Source organism: Apus apus, chromosome 27 (genome assembly GCF_020740795.1).
Source record: "Apus apus isolate bApuApu2 chromosome 27, bApuApu2.pri.cur, whole genome shotgun sequence".
Classification (NCBI taxonomy): Eukaryota; Metazoa; Chordata; class Aves; order Apodiformes; family Apodidae; genus Apus; species Apus apus.
In genome coordinates, this window is record NC_067308.1 from 409,848 (window position 1) to 437,396 (window position 27,549).

General features: G+C 55.4%; 1 protein-coding gene across 3 annotated transcripts; it reads left to right on the forward strand.

The window, feature by feature from the left end:
* The first annotated feature begins 1,014 nt into the window (after positions 1–1,014).
* Positions 1,015–26,697, forward strand: ARNT (aryl hydrocarbon receptor nuclear translocator). Of its 3 annotated transcripts, XM_051641006.1 has the most exons (22): positions 1,015–1,127; positions 6,819–6,918; positions 8,107–8,151; positions 9,282–9,326; positions 11,309–11,353; positions 13,752–13,965; positions 15,189–15,402; positions 15,614–15,713; positions 16,114–16,179; positions 16,561–16,646; positions 17,065–17,141; positions 17,815–17,949; positions 18,408–18,482; positions 19,251–19,402; positions 20,998–21,108; positions 21,315–21,393; positions 21,753–21,876; positions 22,399–22,498; positions 22,939–23,089; positions 23,728–23,887; positions 24,379–24,533; positions 25,445–26,697. In XM_051641006.1, the coding sequence occupies exons 1-22, from the start codon at positions 1,103–1,105 to the stop codon at positions 25,532–25,534; spliced, it is 2,349 nt and encodes a 782-aa protein (XP_051496966.1). In that variant the 5' UTR covers positions 1,015–1,102; the 3' UTR covers positions 25,535–26,697. The 3 variants fall into 3 exon arrangements, with proteins under 3 accessions (XP_051496966.1, XP_051496967.1, XP_051496965.1); XM_051641007.1 differs by lacking the exon at positions 11,309–11,353; XM_051641005.1 differs by lacking the exons at positions 1,015–1,127; positions 6,819–6,918; positions 8,107–8,151; positions 9,282–9,326 and having other exon boundaries at positions 9,337–13,965.
* Positions 26,698–27,549: the final 852 nt, after the last annotated feature.

The window sequence follows — 27,549 nt, forward strand, 5'->3', positions numbered from 1 at the left end:
GGCCAGGAGAGCTCTGGGGGTGATGGGGGAGGCGGGGAGGTGTTGGGGTTCCCGGGGCGTGTTGGGGTTCCTGGGGGTGTTGAGGTTCCCGGGGGGTGTTGGGGTTCCTGGGGGTGTTGGGGTTCCTGGGGGATGTTGGGGTTCCCGGGGATTTTGGGGTTCCCGGGGGATGTTGGGGTTCCCTGGGTTTTTTTTTTTTGGGAAAGGCTGAGGTTTGGGATCCCGCCGATGGGGGGGGACAAGGGGAACGCTGCGCCCGGGGTCTCCCTGTCCCAGCAGGATCCCGGGGTCCCGCAGTGTCCCCCAATCAGCACTAATTAATGAGTACGTGGCGCTTCCCCCCCAGTCCTAATCCTGAGCTGTTCCAGCCCCAATCCCAGCCCCAATCCCAGCCCCGGCCTGACTCCCCACCCTCACCTCCATCCCTGCCCTGGCCCTCATCCCAGTTGCAGCCTCAATCCCAGCCTGAGCCCTAATCCCGGGATCCATCCCCATCCCAGGCTCAATCCCAATCCCTGACCCAGACTCAACCCCAATCCCAGTCTCTATCCCAACCCCAGTCCCAGACTCCATCCCCATCCCAGTCTCCATCCCAGTCTCCATCCCAGTCCCAATCCCAGTCTCCATCCCCATCCCAGGCTCATTCCCAGTCCCAGTCCCAGTCTCAGTCCCAGTCCCAGTCTCCATCCCCATCCCAGGCTCATTCCCAGTCCCAGTCCCAGTCCCAGTCCCAGTCTCCATCCCCATCCCAGCCCCAATCCCAGCAGGATCCACCAAACCCAAACAACCCGTGACGTCACCCACCCGTGACGTCACACAGCCCCACCTCCCCCCGCCCCTCCCGCATTGGCCCCGCCCCCCTCCATAACCCCGCCCCCCCTCCCCGTGAAGGGGCGTGGCTTACCCGCCCTCACCCTACCCTGCTGGCCACGCCCCCCGCCCCCTTCGTCTGAGCCAATAGGAGCGCCGCTTTCCGCCCTGGCCCCGCCCCCCGTCGCTGAGCAGGTTGGGCTGCGCGGCGGCGCGGAGGGTTTTCCTGCGCCGCCATCTTGGCCGCCGCGGCGAGGAGGGAGGCGGGGGGCGGCTGCCCGCCCCGCCGGCCATGGCAGCCACCGCCGCCACCCCGGGTGAGCCCGGCCGGGCGGCTGCGGGGGGCTGCGGGGGCTGCCGGGGGCTGAGGGGCTGCCGGGGGCTGAGGGGCCGCCGGGGCGGAGCGGGGGGGGTGCCGGGCCTGGGGTGTCCCGGGCGCCTGAGGGGGCCCCGGCGCTCTGAGGGGCTGTGAGGGGAGGCAGGGCCGGGCACGGGGCTGCTGGGCGGCTCTGGAGTGTTTCTGAGAGAGGCCGCTGCCGCCGGAGGGGTGTGTTGGGGTCGGCGGGGCTGGTGGGGATGTTCGTAGGGGCTCGGCCGAAGGGCGGGTGGGCGAGGCTCGGGCCGTGGCGGTTTTGGGGTCACCCGGGGTGGGAGGCTTTCGAGGAGCTGGGTTGATGGGGTTGCAGGAGGTTTTGGGGGAGCCAAGGGGGTGTTATCTAGAAGCTGGAGGGTCTGGGGCGGTGTCGGGTAGGGCCTGGGGGTGCCGGAGGGTGGGATGGGGTGGGGACACCCCGGAGAAGAAATGAAGGAGCCGGTGGGGGGGAAAGGGTGGTGAGGGACCCGGCTTGGGGTGCTCCGAGGGGGTTCGGAGAGCTCGTGTGGCTGTCAGGTGGCAGAAAGTTTCACAGGAGGCACTTCGTTGGGCAGCGGGCTGGTTCGGAAGGGAGGTGAGCTGGAGGTGGGGAAGAAAACGGTGTGTGAGCCCCCTGCGTTGGGGGGGAAGGTGCTGGTGCTCCTGTCAGCTCCCTGAGCTTCAGCGCTTGGGGTTTGACAAGGACCTGGGCTCTGCTTCCCATCACCCCGGGAGGCAGCAGGCACCAGCAGGGCTGGCTGCTGGTTGTTGCCCTTCAGGAGTCGCTTTGTGCTGCGTTTAGACCCCGTCCCTTTCACGGAGGCTTTACTGAATTAGCACCAGTCAAGCCCTGATGTGCTGCTTCGAAAAGGACTCTTGGGAATCTCCTCTCCCCTTCTCTCTGAGCTGCTGGGTGGGATCAGCTGGAGTGTCACCAGGGCTGTGAGTGCCTGCCTGCAGAAAGCAGGATGATATTCCAACTTTTCCTCTCTCAGGTTGCTGAGCAAGGGCTGAGTCCCTGCGTGGAGGCAGCTGGAAGCTGGTGGGATCTGATGCTTGCCAAATAAAATGGGACCTTTCAGGCTTTGGCAGATTTCTGGCTAAATTGCTCTGAAATTAGTGTGTCTCTGGGACAACCTGGTGCCTGTGAAGCTGTAATGGGTTTATAACGTGGTGACTGGCATCAGAATTTGAGCTTCTGTGGTTTTTTTTTTTCCTTTATTTTGGCTTGTGGTTTCTGCCTGTTCTTGCTTGTGGTTTGAGGCTGATGAGATTTTGGGCTGTGTGACATGCCCAGGTCTATTGAGGACTGTTCAGTGGAACTGCTGAAGGAAGATTTATTATTTATTAGTAGTAGTGTTCATTCTGATGATACAGGAACCTCTTGTATCTTTAAATATTGAGAAAAGGAGGAGCCAGGGGATCCAGTGGGTGAGGGAAGGAGGATCCTTCTGGTTTTAAACTGAGTGTGACAGTGGAGTCCTGGGAGTCACCCCATGTTTTGCATAATGGGAGAGTTTTAAATGAATTCCCAAGGAGGAGGAGAGAGGGAGGGGGGCAAAGAGCTCAGAAAATCTGTGCTTAATGTTTCTCACTGTGAGTGGATGGAGGGACCAAAATTATCTCGGCCCTTTGAAGCTGAGGGGGAAATGCAGAGAGATGGTCAGCAAAATAAATCCCTTGGGAAAAGGTGCAAACCCTTCCATCCCCCTCAGCTTCCTGAGGGTGAGGTGAGCCTGAGCCCTCCCATCCCAGCTCCCTGATCTTGTTTTAACTGGGAGAGACTCCAGCTGTGGGGAGAACTGGGGTGACAGTCTCCCCGTGTGCCAATTGAAGCAGGTTTCATGTTGGTGAAGTCGCCTGGGTGGGAGTGAAGAGTGGATAGAAGCTCCTGATGGGCTGGAAACATGGGGAGAGGCTGAAAAAAGGAGAGTGGCTGGCCTTGCTTGCAGTAGTTTACTGGTTTTAATAGCATTTATGTACAGGTTTTAGCTGAACTTGGGGTGATTAGGGCAGCTCTGGTGCTGATGGGTGAGGATGCGATGAGCCTCACCTGCAACGTTCCTTGGGTGATGTCAGGTACTGCTTTAGTTATCTTCTGTGATGCTTCTTGGAGCAGGTTCCCCTGGGAGCGAGGAGCTGGAGCAGGTTCCCCTGGGGATGAGCTGGGAAATCCAAACCACCTAAAAATCCCCATTTCCCTGAAGCCCAAATCTCCCCAAGTGCCTCCGCAGGGTTTGACTGCGAAGCCTCTGCAGCAGAGCTCTGGTTTCTCTTGACAGCTTTGATCTGCTCCAGACCTGCTGGGAGCTTCCTTGGCTTTTTGGGGGGCTCCTTGACAGTTAAATTTAAACTCCTCTCTGGGCTGAAGTGGGGGAACAACCCTCAGCTCCAGCTGCAGCAGGAACCTCCACGTCTGCTCTGCGCGGTGCCCGCCCGGAGCAGACCGAGCGGGACAATAAAAGTGCATTTCAGAGCTCTTGGCAGGCCTGCCTCGTAAATCACAACTCTGAAATATTTTTCTGGGACTATTTCTGAAGCTTTTTTTCACTGTGGAGATGCCAGGAGTTGCAACAGAGCCTTTCCCAGGAGAGCTGGGCTGGGAGCTGGGCTCTGGAGATGCCATTCCCAGAGCGACCCTCCAGCTTGTGCTATTCTGGGTCGCTTGGCTGCAGGAGGGTTTGTGCTTCCAGGCTGATATTCAGTTACAAACAAGGTGGTTTCTCCGGGCTGCTCCCATCTCTGCTGGCCTTAATTGGATGGAGCACATGGGAAAGGGAAGCAGGGATTGGTTCTGGAAGGGGCTGGGAGCAGAGACCCAACAAGGACAGTGCTCATTGCAGTGGTGACCCCTGAAGCCCACCCTGCCTTCTGAGCAAGATCAAGGGGGGCTTTGGGTGACATCTGGGCTTTGAAGAGAGGCTGGGACTAGGGGAAATGGGGGTGTTGGGAAGCTTTGCTGTTGTGTGAGTGTTCCAGAAAGTCTGAAGGGTGAACGAGCCTCTTCCCACCCCCTGCTCTGTTTCTGGGGTACAGACCCATTTGGATGCTCTCCCTCAGTGTGCAGAACAAACTGTGACCAACTTATGTTGGAAGATCTCAAGGTATTTTCTGTTCTCCCACATGTGAGGGGGCACATTGAGCTGTGAGAGGGAAATGCTCCCATCATGTGACACTGCTGTGAGATGCTCCTCTGGGCAGGAGGCTCCTCAGGAGCAGCGGAGGCTCAGATGAGGGTTGTAAAAACAAACAGAGACCCCTCCCTGGCCTGATTTAAAAGCTGATTTGCAGAGGAAAAGCTCAGTGTCACTTCCTTCCCCTGCCTCTCAGAGGAAATTCCTCTCTCCTTAATGAAATGGTTCTCTGCCCTGCTCCAGAAACTGTTTCAGTTGGGAGCTGTTGGAAAGCTACAGGCTTCTGGGGAGGAGGAATAAACCTTCTCACCTGATTGCTTGCACCCAGGGCCACGTTCTGCTCAGCAAGGACCTTTGATATCAGGCCTTTCTGCACTTGGGACTTTGCTTGGAAATGAGGGAAGGGGCACAGGGTGTCTGAGTGATCTGGAGTCAAGGGGAGAGGAGGTGGGGAAGGTCTGTGATGGATGGAGGGATTTCAGATGGATCACACCAGCTGACCTGACCCAGTCACCTCAGGACAGATTTCCCAGCTGAGACTGTAACATGTTCAGGTGTTGGAAACCACCAGCTTCCAATTAATCTTTTAAAAATCCCAGTCTCCATCCTGGATTTGTCTCAATTTATTACTTTTTGGGGAGCTGGAGAGCAGCCCTGGGCTGTGTTGCTGCAGTCAGGGCTGCAGCTGCTCTGCTCCTCCTGCTGCTCTTTGGGGCTGGTACTGTTGGCCCCTTGGATGGCCAAGCTTCCAGCTGGATGCTCATCCCAGCTCTTACCTCTGGGAAATACTATGGACTGGGAAGGCAGAAACTCCTTCAGCAGTGCCAGCTGCTTGGCAGAGAAGAAATCAGGCAGTGACAGAGGCCAACAGTGTTACTGTGGGAAAGGATGAACGTTTTTCTGGCAGAAATTCCCAAAGTTTGGGATGTGTTTCCAGGGGGCTGGAGCTGCTGTGTCCAGCTGAGCTGATCTCAGGTGGCCTCACAGCTTCAGCCTCAGTTTGTTGCCGTGGTTATTGAACCTCACTTGGATCTTTGTCTCCCTGGTTTGGCAGCATTTCATGCGTGAGCAGCTCTGGGTGTTTGGGAGCCCCAGCAATGGGCTTTTTTTTTTTTTTTTTGGGGGGGGTGGGGTGGTCCTTTGAGGTTTGTTTTTTTTGGGTCTTCTCTACTTGGACAAAGCAGAAGTGGGTTTTCTGCCTTCAAGGAACAGCTCGGTTTGCAGGTGGTGGAGCAGGTTCTTTGGCTGCAGCCAGGACTTGGGGGCAGCCTGGCAGCTGCTGAGCAGCAAACTCTACAAACCACAGCTGCTAAAAAGAGGACAGAGCTGGTTTTGTTGCAGAAACTGCCAAAACCTCCTCAAAACTTGTGTAAAAGCTCTGGTGCTGGTGCAGGTTGGGCTGTTGGTGTTGGAGGAGGGTGAGGGCAGCTCTGGTGAGGTGGGTTCAACCCGGGCTGTGCTGAGCAGGCTCTGAGCATCTCCAGAGCCTGGGACAGCTGCTCCCAGAGGACTGGGATTAGGGAATCATAGAGTCATGGAATGGCATGGAAGGTTGGAAGGGACCTCCAGGATCATCTGGTCCAACCTATCTAGGTGCTGCTGGAGTTGATAGGCAGTGGCTCAGCACCCTGTCCAGCTGAGACTTCAAACTGTCCAGTGTGGGAGGATCCACCACTTCCCTTGGGAGACTGTTCCAATCTTTTATTGTCCTCATGGGGAAAAAATTGCCTCTTGTGTCCAAATAATAAACCCGCTGGAGGGTGGGAGGGGTTGGATCTAGAAGATCTTTAAGATCCTTCCAACCCAAACCATTCCATGATCTGTGATTCTGTGATGGGGTGGCGTGACCTCCACAAACCCAACACTTCTGGAGAGCATTCCCTGCCTCTCTCATCCCTAAGAAGCACTGATCGGGTTTCCTGCTGCTTCTGCCACTTCTCTACCTGTAAAACAGAAGGTCTTTTTGCTGCAGGGAAGGCAGCCCCAGTGCTCCATGGAGGCAGGGTCCTGCCAGGGAAGGATCAATGTTCTGCTCTGGGTGTGGAGGAGCAGAAGCAGAGCCTGGTGGTGGTGGCTGTGGTGCCCACAGGTCGGCCCTGCCCGAGGCTGGGAATGCTGCTCTGGGTGGTGTTTCCACGGCTCCCTTCTTTGTCTCTGGGGTTGGGAAACAAACCCTCTCCCAAAAGCAGCTTCCATGGATTTGGGCAAAGCCACAGCTCTCCACCCCTCCTGCAGCCAGCACACGGGGAGGGTCCAGCCCCCACCCACCACCCCGTCAGGCTCCTCCTCTGGCTCCAAAGGATTCCACAGCTTTCAGCTCCGGGATCTCAGCTTTGGAGCAGACGAGCAGGGTGCGCGCGGGGCCGACGCCGACCCTCAGCGAACCCACCCCAACCCACCCCCGGCAGATGCTGAAATGCAGTGGCTTCTAAAGGGGGCAATTCGTGGAGAGCTCCCCACCTCTGCCCGACCACAGGGGCTTTGACCTAACGCTGGTTCATTTTCTGTTTCCCACTCCCCAGAAATGGCCTCGGAGGTGTCCTCGCTGGGCGCAGGGAACCCCGGGCCGGGCGCTCAGGCGGGAGGAGCCGTCGCTCAAAGACCCACCAAGAGACGTCCAGGGTGAGTGGGTGCTCAGGGCTCTGGGCTTGGTGCTTTTCTGGGGAGGGGTGTGTGTGTGAAGTGTGGTTTTTGAGGAAGCATTGTGCTCTTGAACCAGCAGGCAGCCTTGGGATGAGGAAACTTGTCCTCTGCGGAGCGGAGGTGGCCTCGTCCCTCAGGTGTGCTGGTCCCCTCCTTTTCCCCTGTGGTGCTGAGCTTCATGCCAAACGGGCCTGTTGCAGCCATACTCATAAAAAGGGGATTAAGAGTTGAGTTGCACCTCGAGGAAGAGGTTTGCTCAGCACGGGTTGGCACAGGAGTCGCTGGAGCAGCGAGATGAGCCCGTGGCTGCCAGGGAGGCAGAGAGTGGGAATGTTGGGGCCTTCCCCAGACCTTTGGGACTGTCCCCTCCCCGGAGAGGGTGGGGGGGAAGCCGCAGTGTGCTTGTGGGAGGCTTTTTGTTTGCTAAAAATGCCTTTGCAAATTAAAAGGATATGAGTGGCTGCTCTTCCAATTCCTGGCACAAGAAGTTTCCTCTCAACTTTCGAACGAATTAACATCTCCTGCCCGGCCCTCGGCTCTTCCCCTGCCTCCATTTGCTGGGGCTCCCCCGCCCCTGCAGCTCCTCCCACTTCTTCCTCCCACTCCATTGCAAACAGGCGCTGCTGCCACCTCGACTTTCCCTCCTAGAGGGATCCACAGGGGAAAAAGCCTTTCCTCTCTTCCCTCTGTCCTCTCATGGCTACTCACAGGGAAGTTTTTTTGACCCTGTTGGAGCAAAACACCTCAGCGTTGTCTGCTCTGGAGCTGAGGGCCCCAGCCATGCAGGTCACCCCCCTGAACTTGAACTCCTGAAGTGTTTTGCCCTCCTCTCTTCTTTCAAAGCATGACTGATGCAAGCTCTGGAGTCGGGAGGGCTCAGTTGGGAGCCTGTGGGTCTGTCCCTGGGCAGTGAGGAGCAGCCCTGGCAGCCTGTGGGGCTCGGGGTGCTGCTGGGAGACACAGCTGTGGTGCAGGGGGTGCCTCCCGTGGGCTGCCTCTCTCCAGAGCAGAAGCCCCCTTCTAACTGCTTCTTTCACGTTATCCCCTGAAACTATTTCAAATCTTTGTGTCAGGAATCATCTGCATCCCTGTAGGGGCAGGTGGAAAAGCAACCTGTGAAGGAGGAACCTCTTGGTTGATCGTTACCTTCTCACTTCTGTTTTTCAGGCTCGATTTTGATGATGATGGAGAAGGAAACAGTAAATTCCTCAGGTGAGGGAGAAGGTGGCACCCTCAGGTTCCTGCTGAGGGGTCTCGGTGTGTCCCTGTGCCTCCCCCAGAGCTGCTCCTGTGGCCTTTCCTCTCCAGCAGCACAGAGGGAAGCAGGGTTCTGAAGGAGGCAGTTGTTCCACTTCTTGAAGCTCTTCCCCTGCCCCTGGTCAGCAGCATTCCTCCAACTTTGGAGCTGACGCCAAGGCAGAGCTGCTGAGCACGTGGGGCTGTGGCTGCAGAGCAGGGGCTGTTCCTGGGGGGGATCCTGTCACCCCCTGGTCACAGGCTCCATCTGGGGTCTCCCTGTACCAGCCCCCTGGCCAGGTGAGGTGAGCTGCAGGAGTCAGGCCCCCAAGCCCTGGGCTGAGCAGCTCCATCGTGCTGCTGGGTTTGATCCCAGCATCTCAAAAGCTGAGCTGGATCCCATGGACACTTCCAGCACCCTGCTGGGTGCTGCAGGAGCAGGGCTGCTGGCCCAGCCCCTCCTGATCAGAGGGAAGAGCCTCCTGCCAACAGCTTGTCAGCACAAGAGCGAGAGGCTGCGCGTTCCTAGGGCCTCTGACACGTCCTGCTCAGCTCTCATCTGCTGGGAGGATGGTTCAGCTACAGACACCCCCACTCCCAAGGAGCTGGCCAGGCTGCAAGTTCCTCCTCTTGTGATCCATATGGAGCACAGAAGGGTTGGAAGATCTTGTGTCCTTTATTTGTAGTCATGGTTTGGGATTGGGCTCTGCTGGAAGTCTGTATGTCACCATCTTCTAAAGGCTGTGGAATGACTTGGAAACAAACTGGGCATTTCCCTCCAGAGACCCTGGGGATGAGGGTCTTGATTGGGACTGACTGGATATTCCAAGTGCAGTTTAACCTGTTTCTTTGTGTGTGATTGTGCTGAAATCACCCAGTTTGGTGCCTATGTTCTGGGGATGAATGTGGTGTGGAAAACATGGCCAAGGTGATAAAAAAAAATCATTAACCCTTCATCTTTTATCTGGCTAAATGAGGAGTGTAGCTCTGGGTTGCCTCTGCAGAGCAGGGTCTGCCTTTTTTTGTCCCTTATTAAACCCTGTCCTTGCTGCCTTTGGGAAAGAAGTGTCACCCCTTTAAGAGCTTCCTTCCTCTCCCCTTTCCAGGTGTGACGATGACCCAATGCCCAATGATAAGGAGAGATTTGCCAGGTAAGAATCTGCCATGATGCAGTTCTTGAAGCTTTTGGTGCCAAACCACCTTAACTGTGAGACAGATCCTTCTAACTGGCCGTTAGATCTTCTCCCTTTGAAGGAAGGTACACCCAAGGATCCAGACATTCTCCTTGATGGTTTCTGGACCAGTTCATTATGAGTGTGATGAAGTTACCTTCCTCTTTTTCACCATTTCTTTCAGCTGTTGCCTTGGACTCTTTCTTTCCTTCCTGCTCAAGAAACTTACCCAGAGACAAGTTTCATCCTTAGTTCAAGTTTTACTTGGACAGGGTTTCCTGGCAGATGTTGTGGTTTGTGTGTTTGGGGGGGGGAGTTTGAAGCTTTCTCTATAAATGAGGAATTTCTGGAGATCCGTGGGCAGGAACATCATGGGCAAGATTTTGGCTCTGATTGTTGGTGTCTGAAAGCAGCTCTGTGCCATCTGGGACTGGCCTCATAGGATTTTTTTTCAGCTTTTTAAAGCCCGTGGAGCTCAGTTTAGATATTTAAAGGGTTTAATTTGTGTTGGTGTGTCAGGCTTTTGCCCAAGTGAGGGTCTTCGGGGCATGAACGTGCTGTAAATTCCAGGATGATCCTGTGGCAGGAGGAGCCAGGAGTGGTGATGGGGACAGGGGCCTTTTCCCTGGACTTTCACTGGGGTTGTGCACTGAAAGCAGTCTAGGAAGAAAGAGGAGACATTTTGCAAAGCCTTGGTAGCTCTGGCTGAGACAATAAACCTGTGTCAGAGCCTCAGTGCAGGGAGGGAACAACAAAAAAAGGTCAAAGCCAGAACTCCAGGTCCCTGTCACTCTGTTACCTGCCACTCTGGTGCTGGGGCTCTCCAGCTCTTTAAATGTGTTGACTTGTTCTGAGGTTAAACAGGTTAGAAATCTTTTTGCCAGCCCAAACAGAATAACTCTGGGAGATTAAGGTATAATAAGGTCCTAATAATGCCCTGAAATGCCAAGAGAGTGTAAAATACCCAAAAAAGCAGGTGCTGAGGGTGGGTGCTGCAGTGCTGAGCAGGTCATGGCCCTTCAGGAGAGAGTTCTGCTCTCTGCCTGCAGAGCCACAGCTGGGCTGGGCTCCTGGTCCCTCTGGGCATCCTTGGCTTGATGCTCCTGAGGCAGGTGAGGAGGGAAGGAACAAACCAACCCCGGGAATGTTCTTCCCTCCTCAGGTGGTGGGAGGTGAAAGGAGAAGGTGAAGGTGAATGTGAGGAGTTACTTTGCAGTATTAACCCCGTTGGAGGTGGCAGGGTCCCACAGCTGCAGCCACCTCCCACACTCCATGAATCCACAGGCAATTTTTAGCAGCTCAGCCATTGGGATGGTGTGTTCCTGCCTTCCTGACCCTGTCTGGTGCCTTCTTTCTCTGCAGTAGCTTTTGGGGGATAGTTTGTTTTCCAAGGCAGCCAGACCTCTGTGAGGAAGGCTCACAGCCAGGCTCTGCAAAACCAGGTGTCAGGTTCCTCCCCCTTGGGGGCTGTGGAGGGGTCCCTGTGCTGTCACCCCCCCGTGCTGCCTCTCAAGGAGCCACCTCAGCTGCCTTGTCCCAAGTGCTGTTTGTGGAGCTACAAAAATGTGTGTGTAGCTGTGAACTTTACACCCTTTGTGGAATTTGGGGTGGGTTTTATCTGCTGTTCTGATTGAAGGATACCATCAAAGAGGCTGCTGGTTATTTTTCTTCAGAGAAAACTTGGGGCTCCAGTTCCCAGTTCTCCCATTAACTCCATCCTGCTCAGGTGAAGCTGCACCTCAGCCCCGTGGGAGGCAGAGCTGCCCCTGGGGAGCAGCCTGAGAACCTGCAGACACCTGCCCTGTGTCCTGCTGCAGACTTAACAACAACTGCTTGGTTCTGTGGAGTTGAAAACAGCAAAACAGAGGTGTCCATAGGCTGGGTTTCCTAGGAACATCTTCCCATTTTTCATTTCTTTACACTTCTTCCATTTCAGCTTAGCTCGCTGGTTTTATTTTTAGGTCTGATGATGAGCAGAGCTCAGCGGATAAGGAGAGACTTGCCAGGTAGGAGACTGGAGATTTCAAGCATGGACAAGCAGAGTGTTTCCTTTCCTCAATGTCTCTCTAGGCATCCCTGCTCTTTTTTTTTTTTCCTCCCTTCTTTTCCCCCATCTGCTGCAGTAGAGGACTTGAAGCTGAGCAGACCTCTGGAAATCACTGTGTAATTGGAGTTAGGAGGGGAAAGGCCTTGGGTCCCCTGGGCAGGGTGTCTCTGGGGAGCACACAGAAGGATTTGTTTGCCAGAGAGCTCAGGGCAGTGCATGGTTGGGCTGTTGCTTTCTCTGAGTGCTGCAGCTTTGCTAACCTGTGCTGAACACAACTTCTCCTGGGCTGGATCAAGGTGCCAAAGGGTCAATTCTCTTTCTCCTTGGTGAGGATTTGTCACAGGGATGCTGTCCTGCTGTCAAACGGGCCTTAAAAGTGAACTAGTTCAGCTTTTTCTACCCCTTAAAGCTTCCAGGAAGGGTGGTGTCCTGCCCCTGGGCTCACTGAGAGCAGAACTTCTGTATTTACCCCAAGTTTCTGTTTGTAATTAATCAGGGACTGTGGCTGAAGTGACCAAAGCAGGTACCTCAGGGGTTGTACTTTGGTGCAGGAGGTTGGTGGTGGTGCAGGGCTGTGCCCCCAGGGCAGCTGGGTGACACAGAGTGTTGGCAGGACTGTTTCTTCAGCAGAAACGCCCCCCCCCCCCCCCAACTTGAAATGTGCCCCTTCCCCCTTCTCAGCTGCAAAATAAGAAGTGTCTGAAGTTCCCAGGGAGGCTGCTGCTGTTTCCACCCCAGCTGGTGTCTGCAGAGCCTGGGGTTGGTCATTCCTGCAGGAAGCCTTGCTTGGAGGTTTGCATCCCACAAACCTACCCTGGGACTTCTTAGGACTGTCCCACCCACCCCGGGCTGGTTCTTGAGCAACACATGGGGCTAAAGAGGCTCTTGGGAGGGGAGAATGCCACAGTTCTGGTCAGTTTATTGCCTGCTGGCTGGTTTTAAAACAAAAGCTTCAGGCCCAGCTGCAGAGTTTAAATTGTTGAGGAGATAAGGAGACACCAGAGATGGGGCTGGGAGTGCAGTGGTGCTTCTTCAGGGGTTTCTCCTCTGGGGAAGCAACGACCCTTCTCCCTGCCCCACCTCTCAGTGGTCACTGTCACACCAGAGCCTGTGGTAAAGAATCCTGGGCAGTGGGGCAGGGAAGTGGCCTGAGGTTTCCCAGGAGCTTTGCAGTGAAGGTGGCTTCATTTTGACACCTGAGCACGTGGGTTTGGAGGAACTGAGTCCAAGGTGAGTGTGAGAACTTGCCTTCCTGAGGGTCAGTCTCTTGCAGCAAAGGGCAGGGTCACTGAGTGACTGCAGACACCTGGCAGTGAGAAATGCTCCATTTTTGTTTATCCTCTTCAGCTCACTTGCCTGTCTGTTCCTTCCAACACTTTCCATCTCATTTAGTTTCTCACCATGTGCTTCTTGCATCCCATCCATCCTTCTCTATGGGAAACCTGGCTTTTAGGATCTGGTTTGAGAAACCCACCTTAGCAACCCAGTTAAACTACATGTACTGGATGAAAGAACCATGTCTAAACAAGTGATGTTTGCCCTCTGGGGGCTGGTGGGGACTCTTCCCTGCAGGAGGTGTGTGGAGAACCTCTTGGAGGACTCTAGGTGGGCAGTGTTGGTCGTGGGGCCTCTCGGGAGGTCTGTGTGTGTGCCTGGGCCACCCACACTGGCCTGGAGCTGTACAGAGTCAGGTGCATGTCCCCCCTGAAGCCCTTCCCTCCTGCCACGGTGTTGTGAGAGGCTCTGGATGTCACTGAGAAGTGTCATGCACTGCCAGGGGAGGCTCCTCTGGTGTGATTGAGGTGCCTCAGCTGCAGCCCTGGCCTCTGCGTCTGGTTATGGAGGCACACGGTGTCTTGAAAGTGACAGAGAGGGGACATGGCTCACCCTGAGAGAAACAATGGGTGGGATCAGTCATTCCAGGCTGCAGCAAAGCTGTTGGAGCAGCAGGTTCCCTCAGCACCAGGAGGGAGAGCAAGAGAAAAACCCTCTTGTTGCAGCAGGAGCCCTGGGGGCAGCTTCTTGCTCTGCTGGGGCAGCTCGGCCTGGCTGGTGCCTCCCCAGAGGGGTGGTGGGAACCCAGGCAAAGCTCCTGCCTGCAGCCAGGAAGGTCCAACCATAGACTCTCCTCCTTGCCCTCCTTCCCCTCGTGCACGCCCAGCATGTGCAGCTCCTGTCCTGCCTCCTGACCGCCCTGAAGCACCTCCTGTGTTTTTGCACTCTGGAAAGCGTGGAACGTGGGGAGACAACCCCCCCCCCCAAGCCCCCCAACACCTTGAGACCTCTGTCCCCCTGCCTGGGGTAACTTCCTCCTCTCCTCCCTGGCCTCGTGTGGTTTGTGTTTGTTTGCTTTCCAGGGAAAACCACAGCGAGATCGAGCGGCGGCGGCGGAACAAGATGACAGCCTACATCACCGAGCTGTCCGACATGGTGCCCACCTGCAGCGCCCTGGCCCGCAAGCCCGACAAGCTGACCATCCTGCGCATGGCCGTGTCCCACATGAAGTCCCTGAGGGGCACGGGCAACACCTCCACGGATGGCACCTACAAACCCTCCTTCCTCACTGACCAGGTCTTGACCCTTCTGCCTGGGGGGGTGGTGCCGTGGGGTGGGGGCAGTGGTTGGGGTGGGAAGGGGCTTTAAAAATCATCTAGTTCCAGTGCAGGGACAGGGACTCCTCGCCTTGCAGTGAGGTTGATCAGGAGGAAATGGGAGGGAATCGTTTCATGAGGTTAGGAAAAAAGTTCTTTCCTGGGAGGGTGGTGAGATGCTGGAGCAGGTTGCCCAGGGAGGTTGTGGCTGCCCCTTCCCTGCAGGTCTTCAAGACCAGGTTGGATGGGGCCTTGAGTGACCTGATCTAGCATGAGGTGTCCCTGCCATGCAGGGGGTTGGAACTGGATGATCTTTTAAGGTCCCTTCCAACCCAAACCATTCTATGAATTCTGGAAAATCCCGGTCCAGCTTCATTCTGGGCTCTGATGACACATCCCCCACCTTTGAAGGTGGGGAGGAAGAGATTTATGGAGGCAACACATTCAACAACCTTCACTCCAGCAAGCAGTGGCTCCTCTGTAGCACTTGTTTGTCAGCAAAATGCATCTGATCTCATGACAAGTTCGTTACCTACCAATTTAATTAGCAGATTTACATCTGATTTACATTTCAGTTCATGTCTTTAGCAACAAAACGTTGCCCTAATAGGGTAACTGCCTGTTGGGCAATATGTGAAAGAACAAATAGTCACATTCTGAGGAAAAATTCCTGTTTTCAGGGTTTTTTTATTACCATAAATAACCTAAACTGAGGGAACTGGGATTGTTCATCTTGAAGAGGAGGCTGAGGGGAGAGAGACCTCATGGTCCTCTGCAGCTCCCTGAGAGGAGGCTGTAGGGGGGTGGGTGTTGGGCTCTTCTCCCAAGTTAATAACCACAGGACTAGAGGAAATGGCCTGAAATTGCCTGGGAGAGGGTTAGATTGGACATCAGGAAGAATTTCTTGACCACAGAGTGGTCAGACATTGGAACAGGCTGCCCAGGGAGGTGGTAGAGTCACCATCCCTGGAGGTGTTCAAGAAACCTGTAGGTGTGGCACTTCAGGGTGTGCTCCAGTGGGCATGGGGGGGGGGGGGGTTATGTGGCTTCAGTGGTGGTGGTGGTTTTGTGGGGGGTGGGGGTGGTTTAGCCTGTGGGTTTGGGGTCTTTTTTTTTACTTCTTCTCCCTGGGTGGCCAGTTGGCCTGGGTGAGGTCTTTCCCAACGTGTGGCTGTGGGGCTGAGAGCCTGTCTGTGTCTGCAGGAGCTCAAACACCTGATCCTGGAGGCAGCTGATGGGTTCCTGTTCATCGTGTCCTGCGAGACGGGGCGGGTGGTCTACGTGTCGGACTCGGTGACCCCGGTGCTGAGCCAGGCCCAGTCAGAGTGGTTTGGGAGCACCCTCTATGACCAGGTGCACCCTGACGACGTGGGCAAGCTGAGGGAGCAGCTCTCCACCTCTGAGAATGCCCTGACAGGTGAGGCAGCCTTGGGGGCAGCCTGCAGAGCACTTGGATCCAAACCTTCCCTTTGTAGAAGGAACCAAACTGATGCCTTCCTAACAAGGACCCCCCACCCCATGAGGTGCCCCTGGGGACACTTGTCTTGCTGGTTCCTACAATGTTACCTGGTGCCTGCCTTGGTGAAGGGCCTCATGTTGCATCTTGGGTTGTTTCCTTCCTTCTTCAGGTCGCATCCTAGATCTGAAGACAGGGACTGTGAAGAAGGAAGGGCAGCAGTCCATGAGGATGTGCATGGGCTCACGGAGATCCTTCATCTGCAGGATGAGGTAATGGGGGAGAAAGTCCTCAGGGCCTGGAGCCTGGAGCTGGCCTTGCTGCCTGGCCTCATCATGCTTTCACTCCAGCTTGTTTTTTGCACACTCTGGCACAGACATGATACAACATGGCTGAACTGTCCACACAAAGCCAAGAGTTAAGTTCTTGAGATGTTTCTTTGCCCTGTGCGGGTGGCTCTCAAGGCTGTTGTTGTAGATGATCCACCTTCCAGGAACAATTTGTTCTGCTCCCACGTGTCACCTCCCTTCTTGAAGCCTGTAGAATGTTTCTCACTTCTGTGATGGGGGCTCCAAGGTCCTTCCCCATTTACAGAGTACTTCAAGGCTGTCAGATGGGTTGGGTGTTGCCCAGGGGTAACAGCTTTTCCCTCCCACTCTGCTCCTGGGGCAGGTGTGGCAGCAGCTCCGTGGATCCCGTCTCTGTGAATCGTCTCAGCTTCATGAGGAATCGCTGCAGGTGAGTCCCACAAGGGTGACAGCTCTGTCACCAGGGTGGGGGGACACGTGTGTGTAGGGGGGGTGTGCAGCTCACAGAAGAGTTCAGGTCTGCTGGAGGAACCAAAGTACAACTGTGTTGAGGGAGAGAATCCCAGTGAATATTAGTCCTTCCTCATTCCAAGGTTGGATTTGAGCTTAATTTCATCTTCTTCAAGCTGCTCTTGGGCTCTGTTCTATATTGTCCCTTTTCATTTGAAACTGAGATAGTTTCCAGCCTGTTCTGTTCTTGCACCTCTTGCTGAGTCTTGGAGATGTTCTGTGGAAGCTTTTCAAAAACAGAAATAGAAGCCTTGCCTCACTGCACCCCAGCTTAACATCCAGCCTCTCTCTGTCTCTCAAGGAATGGTTTAGGTGCAGCCAAGGATGGGGAGCCTCACTACGTCGTGGTGCACTGCACGGGCTACATCAAGGCCTGGCCCCCTGCAGGTAAGGACCTGGCTGAGGCTTCAGTTGTGGCAGGTTTGAAGAGCAGAGGGTCTGAAACTTTCTGTTCTGGCAACTGGATGTGCCAGCAAATCCTTCCCAAACAGCTCCATCACTTTCTCTTGGTGTGGGATTGAAGTAATTTTTGCAGGGCTGGAACAGGTTGTGTCTGAACAGCAGAGATTCTGTAGAGGGTGGAAATAATATCCCGCTGTCCTAAAGTCAGGGAGGTGTTTAACCCTTCTGGGAACCAAGGGAGGGGGAGGCAGCTGAATTTGTCAGATTCCTTCATGGAAAAGGATATGGAAATTAGAAAATGTGGCAGAGATGGGTACTGAAGTCAGGACTGCACTTCTTGCCTCTGAAATGGGCTGGTTTTGCTGTACTAACCTTGCTGGGGTTTCTGGCCCTTCCCTCCCAGGTGTTTCCCTGCCTGATGATGACCCGGACGCTGGCCAGGGCAGCAAGTTTTGCTTGGTGGCCATTGGCAGGCTCCAGGTGGGTGGCACAGAATCATGGAGTCCTTGGGGTTGGCAGGGACCTCTGAAGATCAAGTCCAACCCCCCTGCTGCAGCAGGAACACCCAGGGCAGATCCCACAGGAATGTGTCCAAATGGGTCTTGAAAGTTTCCAGAGAAGGAGACTCCCCAGCCTCTCTGGGCAGCCTGTCCCAGGGCTCCCTCACCCTCACAGCAAAGAAGTTTCTCCTCATGTTGAGGTGGAACTTCCTGTGTTGTCACTTGGTGCTGTTTCCCCTCTTCCTGTCACAGGCACCACTGAACACAGACTAGCCCATTCTTGACACCCCCCTGCAGATACTGGTTGACATGAATCAGGTCCCCTCTTTGTCTTCTCCAGACTAAACAGCCCCAGGTCTCTCAGCCTTTCCTCATATGACAGGTGTTCCAGACCCTTCATCATCCCTGTAGTCTGTTGGACTCTCTCCAGTCTATCCCTGTCCCTCTGGAACTGGGGAGCCCAGAACTGGACACAACCCTCCAGATGTGGTCTTAGGGGGGCATCCCTCACTGCTCCAACGTTGCCTTCTCCTGAAAGCTCTTCTGTGTGAGGCTGTTCCCTGGTTGCTGCAAACTGCAGGGCTGGCTGGTGAGGAGAGAGCAGCAGCTCTTGCCAGACTTGGTCACCCTGCCCCTCTGTCTTGCCCTGGCAGGTCACCAGCTCCCCCAACTGCACAGACATGAACAACATTTGTCAGCCCACAGAGTTCATCTCCAGGCACAACACTGAGGGCATCTTCACCTTCATCGACCACCGCTGTGTGGCCACTGTTGGCTACCAGCCTCAGGTGAGGAACCAGCCTTGGGAAGAGCCACTGGTCCCTCTTCCATCCCCTCCTCCCTCCCTTCTCCATCGTGGCTCTGCTTGTCCAACAGATCTGATAAAACAACACTCAGGGCTTAAACCAGACATGGGTTGGTTGGTTGTTGTGTTGGTTTTTTTTCCACCAGTTGCTTTTCCATGTGTTTTCCTAAGCACTTTGATCCCTGGAAGAGTGGGTGGCTCTGGGTTGTGTCTGATGTCAATTAAGATCATTGTTGCCTCCACTGGAGTGGGAGATCAAACGTTATTGGTGCTTCTCTTCCAAATGCAGCACGACAGCTCCTGTGCTTGGTTTGTGTCACAGTGACTGGGGGCTGGGGGAGCAGCAACTCCCTGTCCAAAGTGGGATTAATGGGGCAGACCTGGAGGGGGAATCTGCCTGCCAGATGAACTGACTCTCTCTCCCAATTCCTTCAAAATTAGGAACTTTTGGGGAAGGACATTGTGGATTTCTGCCACCCAGAAGACCAGCAGCTTCTGCGGGACAGCTTCCAGCAGGTACAGCACTTCAGCTGCCACTCTGCAGGGTGCTTTTCAGCTGGGAATCTGATGGAAAAGGAATTAAACTGATTGGAAAACCAAGAGAAAAGTCAACCCTGGGTATTTCTCCTTGGCCCGAGGGCAAACAGTCCCAGGGAGAGACACTGTGGTAAATGTGCAGAGCAAACCAGGAGCATCTGATGTCTAACTCTTGAATTCACCCTCTGGCTGCCAGTCCAGTCTGCTTTTAGGGCCAGAGACGTGGCTACCGAGTGCCTACCTGAGTGCCAGGCTGCTGGGGCTGAAACCCTGGTTCATCTCTAGGCCCAGCCCAGTGCTGCAGCTGGAGGTGGATGGGATTTGCTTGCCCTGTTGTCGTTACTCTTATTTCTGAGGGCGCTGGACGGGTGGCAGGGCAGGTAAGGCTGCCCCTGTGCTTTCATGACTCCAGAAAGTAGCTGCTCATTATCCATTTGTCCAGACAGTTTGGAATCAGAAGCCACAGCATGTGCTTCATTTACCAGAGGCTTTTTCATACATCTCACCAGTGCAAAAAAGGAAGGTGGAAGCTGGAAAGGGACTGTTGGATTCCCCTCCCACATCCCTTGGGGATCAGGCTGGTGTGAGGGGCCAGTGGCAGGACCAGGACCATGTAGTTGGGGGAGACCAAGGCTTGGAGGCCAAGGGGCCATGGCAGGGGTCTGTGGGGGAGGCTTGTGCTCGGGAGCAGGTTGCTCTTCAACTCCTTCTCTCCTCAGGTCCTACTGATGCATTACGTTTTTTTAGGTGGTGAAGTTAAAAGGCCAGGTTCTGTCAGTCATGTTCCGATTCCGATCCAAAAACCGGGAATGGCTCTGGATGAGAACCAGCTCCTTTACCTTCCAGAACCCCTACTCGGATGAAATTGAGTACATCATCTGTACCAACACCAATGTCAAGTATGTACATGGAAATGACTTGCCAAGCACCAGTGATAGCCCAGGACCCTGCCAGGATCTTGTCCCAGAATAACCAGCAGCACAAAACGGCAGGAGCTCCGTCTTCCCCCTGGCCAAGCTTCCCACCAGTCTGTGTAGGCCCTGCAGGAGCCCCTCAGGCCCCTGAGTGCTCCCTCCCTGGGCTGTGGCAGGCACTGGAGGACTGACGTGCAAGAGGTTGGATCCTTCTGGCTCTCTGGGCTGTGTGGCTCAGCAAGCTGCCAGCCTTCAGCTCCAGCAGGGCCTTTTTTAACTCGGGTTACTGGAGCAAGTCTGTGTTTGCACTTGAAGCTAATATTAGACTCTGGCTGTGGATGTGGCTCCTGGACTCCTGGGGCAGTCTAGGGGGGCAGGTGGCCCAGAGGGGGCTTCTCATGTCAGCAGAACTGGCTGCAGCTCAGGGCAGAAAGTGAACACTTGGGTTTTTTGCTGCTGAAGTTTGGATTCAGGAAGGAGCTGCACTGGGGAGGCTGCTCTTGTTGCTGCTCTTCTCTCTTGACCATTGTAGCCAGTTGGTGTGGTCAGAGCTGCTCCCTCTGCCCACGAGGAGCTCCAGGCCCCTTGCAGAAGAGCAGCAACTGGAATAAAGGGGGCGAAAAACGTGTCTGCATGTGGTTCAGAACTGCAGGCTGGGTGGGAGCAGCAAATGGAATCCCTCTTGCCAGGCAGACAGGCCTGGCTGCTCGTGGGCAGGTGAAAAGCCTGGACGTTTGGGTCTTTTATCCGTGAGAAGGTCCCAGGGTGCAGGGAGCAGCTCTGCCCTGGGGGCAGGGAGACCCTTCCTGCTGAGGTGTCAAGAGCTGAGCAGTGCAAGTCCCTCTGGCTTTAAAGAGCTGAGTGTGAGCAGAGGCAGGTCTGATCCAGGCCTGGGCTCCTGTCCCAGTGGTAGAGACATCCCTGAGCTCATCCATCCCACACCCATCCATCCTCGCATCCATCCTGCGCTTCTGAAAGCACAGCATGAGCTGGGGCCAGGGCAGCAGCATCTGTGTCTGCTGGGGTGTCAGGTGCATTTTACCCACGTGCTCCTTGGCAGGGTTTTCTGTATCGTTTCGTCTTTGAGCTCAGATGCTCCTGGAGCAGCAGCTTGTAAAGGAATTGCTGAGAAAATGCTGGATTTGTATTCCTTTCTTGTAGGAGTTAAACATTCACCAACCTCTGGCAGTTACCAAGGACATGACCAGCTCCACCAGCATCTTGGTCTTGAAACCTAAAGCTGCTGGTGGTCCCTGCAGGCTCCAGCTCTGGAATGTCTGACTGGAAAACTTGGGGGGTTTTTGGGCTCCTGCAACCTTAGCTGGAGCTCTGAGGGTGCAGCAGGGCCGGCCGTGCTCCCGGGGGTGGTTAATTGCTGGGGGGGCAGAGCCCTTGGGCTTGTGGCTGTGAATGACATGACACCCCCTCCCAGAGACCATGGAAACAGTGGAAGGATCCTTCACTCCAGAGGGTTTTGCAGAAGCCAAGCTCCCAGCCATGTCTGGGGCACAGCAGACAGCTCTTTGCTTTCCTGGGGTTTATTTTTGTAAAATATTTTTCTTTCTTTCTTTGCTGTGAAGGAACTCAAGCCAGGAGTCTCGGCCTGCCCTGTCCAACTCCCTGCAGAGGCCCCAGCTGGGGCAGAACGTCGGGCTGCCCCTGGAAATGGGCACAGCACCACTGCCCTCAAGGTCAGGAGGTGCTCAGCTCCTCTCTCCCTGCCTCCCTTGCTGGCTCTGCCCTCCTCTCAAGCAGCCTTCCTCCCTAGCCTTTCCTCTCTGCAGCAGGGAGCTCCTCTGGGCTAGTGAATAAACTGGTGTGACCACAGAGTGTCTGTTCCCCTGGTGATGGTTTTTAGCAGCCCCTCTTCTCCTGTTACAGAGACTTTCTATTTCAGGCAGCAGCAGCCACCACAGCAGGCAGAGCTGGAAGTGGTCCCAGGAAGAGAGAGCCTGGCTGGGTACGACCACTCACAGGTAAATCCACAGGTTCCCCCCAGTGTTTGTCCTCCTGCACTACTGAAGTCCCCTCTTGCTGGGGCTGTGGAGGTGGACACAGGAGATGGGCTTGAGGCTGCAGAGAGTTGGGAGAGGGAGGTGTGTCCTCCTGCCTGGGGCTGTGCTGCATCTCCTTGCTCGATTCCCACCTGCCCCTGTGACATCCTTCCCCTGTCTCCCTGCTGCCAGCCCTGCTTGTCCCCATGGGACATGCCAGAACCCGTGGAGCAGGAGCCTCCTGCCTGCCAGGCCTTTCCCTGGGAGCTCAGTGCTGAGCTGTCCCCAGGGACCATCAGCCTCTCTCTGCCCGAGGCACTGACCTCTCTTGCTGCCTCCAGGTTCCCGTGCAGGCGGTGAGCGCCGCGGGCCCCGAGCACAGCAAACCCCTGGAGAAGGCAGAGAGCCTGTTCAGCCAGGAGAGGGACCCCAGGTTCAGCGAGATCTACAGCGGGATCAGCACAGGTAGGGAGGGCTGGGCTGGGGGACCTTGTGTCCCATCTCATCCCAGTGCTCTTTGCTCTTCCCTGTGTCACCCAGAGCAGTTTTGGGCACAGGGGCTCAATGTCACAGTGTTGGGCAGCCCAGAATTGGGCTGGTTTTGACCCTGGGTGGGTAATCCCTGCCTACACTTGTGGCAGTGGGTTGTCCTGCAGCTGATGTTGTTCTGGGGAGGCTTGAGGAGGGAGGTGTCTCTTGGTCTGATCCTGCTTGTCCCCAGAGAGCAGCCCTGCTCCTAGTCTGGGCACCGGATGCAGTGAATGCTCCAGCCCCACAGGACCTTAATGCAAAGTTTATTAGCAAATGGAGAGGAAATCAGATTAAACAGGCTTTTACTAAACTGCCTGGGGTCTGTGTCTGGACAAGGAACAGTCGTGTATGATGCTCAGTCTTCCTTCCCACGGGCACATCTCGTGCTACTGGTTCTCTGTCCCTGTTGCTGCTGAGACTCCCTGAGCCCTGAGGTGGCTGCTCCTCTCTCCACAGAGCAGAGCAAGGCCCTCCCTGCCAGCACCGTGCCTGCCAACCAGCCCCTCTTCACACAGGGAAACACTTTCACCCCATCCCGACCTGCTGAGAACTTCAGGTGAGGTCTCCTGGGCCTGGAGAGGCCTCATGGCCATTTTGTCCTGTCCTGTAGTCATTCCTCTCCTGTGGAACAGGCTGCCCAGGGAAGCTGTGGCTGCCCCATCCCTGGAAGTGTCCAAGGGCAGATTGGATGGGGCTTGGAGCAGCCTGGGCTGGTGGGAGGTGTCCTGCCCATGCAGGGGCTTGGATCTGGATGGTCTTTAGATCATGGAATGGTTTGGGCTGGAAGGGACCTTAAAGACCACGTGGATGATCCACTGGATGATCTTTAAGGTGGCTGCCCCATCCCTGGAAGTGTTCAAGGAACTAATGTGGGGCTTGGAACAACCTGGGCTGGTGGGAGGTGTCCCTACCCGTGCAGGGGGTGGGGCAGGATGATCTTTAAGGTTCCTCCAACCCCAAACCCCTCCCTGGTTCTGTGCTTCTCCGTGCTCCCAGGAGCAGCAGCCTGGTGCCTCCTGTCAGCCTGGTCCCGCAGCCGCCCGCGCCCTCCAGCCGCATCCTGCCCCAGATCTCCCGCCACTCCAGCCCCGCGCAGCCCAGCGGGACCGGCTGGGCCCCGGGGACACGACCCCCCTTCACCCCACAGGTAGGGACACCTGGGTCCCCTCAGCCTGCCCTGCCCCAGCTGGGTGTGCTGGGGCCAGTCCCAATGTGTTCTCACCCCAGCTGGGACCGGGTTCAGGATAAACCTCCTCTGGTGAGGCCGTGGCTGGAGAGCTGTGTCCAGGTCTGGGCTCTCCCAGGACAGGGAACTGCTGGGGAGGGAACAGCAAAGGAGTTGATGTGGGGAGTAGTACATGAGGAAAGGCTGAGGGACTTGGGTTGTTTTAGTCTGGAGAAGACTGAGGGGGATCTTATCAATGCTCACAGGGTGGGTGGCAGGAGGGTGGGCCAGGCTTTCCAGTGGTGCCCAGTGACAAGATGGCAGGTCGTGGGCACAAACTGGAATGTAGGAAGTTCTGTCTAAACATGAGGAGGAACTTCTTGCCTGTGAGGGTGGCAGAGCCCTGGACAAGCTGCCCAGAGAGGCTGTGGAGTCTCCTTCTCTGGGGACATTCCAAACCCTCCTGAGTGTGTTCCTGTGGGATCTAGTGTAGGTGACCCTGCTCTGGCAGGGGGTTGGATGGATGATCTCCATAGGGTCCCTTCCAACCCTGGGTATTGATTCTGTGGTTCTATAAGTGCATCTCTCCTCTTCCTCACCTGTTTCCTGTTCTCTTCCAGCAAGTGGCATCTCAGACAGTGAAGACCCGTCCCCCTTCCTTCAGCATGGGGACATTCCAGGGGACCCCATCCTCCTTCAGCCCCATGGCAGCACCGGGCTCCACGGCCTCCCCCACAGGGCCCACCTACCCCAATCTCACCAGCCGTGGTGCAGCCTTCAGTGAGTGTCCCTGGGGCTGCTGGGGGTGACAACAACCAGATCCCCTGGGAGGGAGAGCTGGGAGCATCATGGTTTGATGTGTTGACCTGAACCGTCGTTTGTTTTGAGAAAGCCAGGCTGGTTCCTTGAGTGGAAGTGTGGGTGCAGGTGGTATAGGCCAAGGACAGCTGCAAGGCCAGGCTTGGGGAGGGGTGGAAAACCCAGATTTTTGAGTTCAGAGTCACATCTTGAGCAAAATATGCAACTAATGACACGAGAGCTGATGGTTTTTGTCCCAGTGCACGGGAGGAGACGTTGGCTCCTGCCTGCAGGTTCCCCTGCAGATCCCGAGAAAACACCTCCTGGGTGACAGCAGAGGCTGAGGTGCAAGCTGTTCCTGCAGCCAGCAGAGCTCTTGCGTGGCTCTTGTCTCCACCAGGCCCCTCCAAGTCTTGTGGTGACCCTGGTAGCTCTGTTGGTACCAAACCCCTGCCCTGCTGTGTGTCCCGCAGGCGCGGAGGCGGCGCAGGGCTCGGCTCCCTTCCCGGCGCGCGCGGACGGCGGCACCGTCGGGATGTGGCCCCAGTGGCAGGGACAGCACCACGGCCCAGCCTCGGGGGAGCAGCACGTGCAGCAGCCTCAGCCCAGCCAGCCTGAGGTCTTCTCAGTAAGATGGTTTAGATATTAGGAGGAAATTCCTCCCCGTGAGGGTAGGGAGGGTTCTGGAAGAGGTTGGCCCAGGGAAGCTGTGGCTGCCCCGTCCCTGGCAGTGTTGAAGGGCAGGTTGGATGGGGCTTGGAGCAGCCTGGGCTGGTGGGAGGTGTCCCTGCCCATGCAAGGGGTGGGACTGGATGGTCTTTAGGTCATGGAATGGTTTGGGTTGGAAGGGACCTTAAAGACTACCCAGATGATCTATTACATGATCTTCAAGGTGGCTGCCCCATCCCTGGAAGTGCTCAAGGATCTAATGTGTTGCTTGGAAAAACCTGGGCTGGTGGGAGGTGTCCCCACTCATATTGGGGATTTTGGAACCTGATGATCTTTAAGGTCACTTCCAGTCTCAACCATTCCATGACTCTGTGGTTCTTTTGTAGCCTCCTGAGGGAGGAGTGGGGTGGGCCACCCTGGGGACCAACATGATGGAGCTTGTCTCCTTAGTTCATAATACCTGGTGAGGTCTCAAACTTGTGAGGAATGTGGTGGAGCTGGAGAGGGCAGAGAGGCCTCAGCTGGACCAGCTTTGTGTCATGGTCCTTTGCAGGGCCAGTGTGAAGCTGCCAGCTCTGCAGGTGAATTAACCCCTCTGGCTCTAATTAAAAGCAGTAACAAAAAAAGCCAAACAGCCCCCAAATGCCACGAAGGGAAGAGAACTCCTGAGGGTTGATGTTTTCCCTGAGTTGCTGCCCCCTGTTCTCAGCCCCTGCCCATGACTCCATTTGCTGCTCCTGAGCCCCCTGTGCCCTTGGGAGGGGATGGGACCCTCCTGGACACCAGCAGCTCCTGGCAGGCTCCTCCATGACCAAACTACCAAGGTGATGTTCCAGTCCAGGTGGTAACTCTCTCCTTGTGCCCCTACAGGACATGCTGACAATGCTGGGAGACCAAGGACCCAACTACAACAACGAAGAGTTCCCAGAGTTGAATATATTCCCTTCTTTCTCAGAATAAGAGAAGCCCTGGGGGAAGCCAGCCTGTCCAAACTGCCCAAGTGTAAAGGAAAACACCCAAGTCTTTTTTCTTTTTTTTTTTTTTTTTCTCCAAAGACTGCTGAACTTTTCTAAAACACTTCCAACCTTCTGGAGGCAAAACTCTGCCCAACAGCCTGGAGGGTGGACAGGAGGAGGAGGTGGTTTGGGGCAGCTCCTCAGTGTGGTGCCAGCAGTTTTGGGGTCTGTTCTCCTGGAGGATTCAGGACTTGGTGCTGTGGGACCAGCTGCCCTCATGGACCAGAGGCTCCATGTTCCTGGAGCTGCTGGCTTGGTGGGAGGGATTCCTGTCTGGATCACAGACATCCCCTCCAAACTCATCAGGTGGCTTTTTACTGGTTTTACTTCAAATCTTCTCTACCTGGGACTTTTTTTTCTATCAAACACGAAGGATTGTAACTTTTTAACCATTGGAAGAAACTCTTCCAAACCTTCCCCCTGTGTAATGCAGCTCTGGAGGGGGCCTGGGCCAGGATCCTTGTGGAAAGGCAGCTTCCCAGGGGGAGGAGGCTTAGCTGCCTTTGGAAGGTTGTTCCTGTCTGCAGCCCCCCGTGCTGGTGGGCAGCCCAGGGCCTGTCTGGTGCCATCTCCTCTGAACTGTGCAATGAATTTGGGCCTCTCTAGTCCTGAGTGTGACCTATGAGCTCCCACAGGGCCCAGGCATTCCTGGGAACGCCGGGATACGAGCCATAAAAACCTGATCCATGTAGCTTTGTTCTGGATGCATCAGTTGTGCAGCTGATGTTTCTGTGCTGCCATGAACCTGTGTCTCAACAGGCTCCTTGTCAGCTTCTTGGGGGTGGGGGGAGGTGGGGAAACTGCTCTGGATTACCCATGTATTTTTACCACAGCTGGATTCAGTTCCTTGCCTTGGGCTGGGAGCTGGATCCTGCCTCCCTGCACAGAGAGGCCCTGGGTCCCTTGCTGAGAACTTGCATTTGTCACTACATGCTCTGAATGGCAGAGTTTGCTCTTAAAATCACCATCTCCTTGAGGGGAAAATCCAGGCCACGTGCTGACCCTGTTGCCAAATCCCAACATGGAGGAGAGCAGGGGAAGAGAGGGAGCAGAATGATTATTTTTTATATATATATATATATATAATTTTCTTTTTTTAATTTTAAACCTTGACTTTGAATCTTCTGGCTTCTTGAGTGGAAAAACCTTGTGGTGAATCTTGTTCTCCTGAGGGGCTGGAGGAACAGTTTGATTTCCCCCTTTGATTTTCACCAGGAAAACTTGTTCCTTGCAGACTTTGACTTGGAAGGAAACTTGGCACAGCTGCAGTGGGGGAGGAGCACGGAGCAATCCTGGGAGCCTGGTTTGGGTTGGGATGAAATCTGGACATTTCTCCCTCCTGGGGCTGCTTGAGTCCTGTCCTTTCCACAGGGAAGGGACATGGTGTTTGGAGTGAGAGGTCTTGGTGCTGCAGGGATGGGGAAGACCCTCCAAAAAAAGCTCATTTGGGAGATAATCCCCTTGGGAATATCCAGGTGGAGGAGGGTTTGACTCCGTTGGTGTTCCCAGCTGTCAAGTTTTGGAGGTTCTGGGCAGTGTTTCCTTTTCATTCTCTCCTGTTGGAAAAATGAAGGTTTGAAGTTTTCCCTCACTTCAACCACCACTTCCACCTCTACCCCTGGAAAGGTGGGAACCTCCCACTGGGGAGCTGGGAAAGGCCCCATCCTTGTAATTCAGGGAAAACACCACCAGCAGTAACCACCATGGGCCCCTGCTCTCTGCTGGGCTCTGGAGAATTTTGGGAAGCAGGGAGGTGGTGACCATCCCAGGTTCTCCTGCCTGGGCAGGACCAGCTGCACCTTCCTCTGGTCTTGGAGCCCCACGGGACAGGATGGATGGAGCAGCTGCCAAGGGAGGAGGAAAATCCCCATTTCTGCAGAAATCCACCCTTGGGAAACCCACCCTGGGGGAGGCTGCAGCTCTGATCCTTCCTGGAGTGGTGGCCCAGGCAGCAGTGGG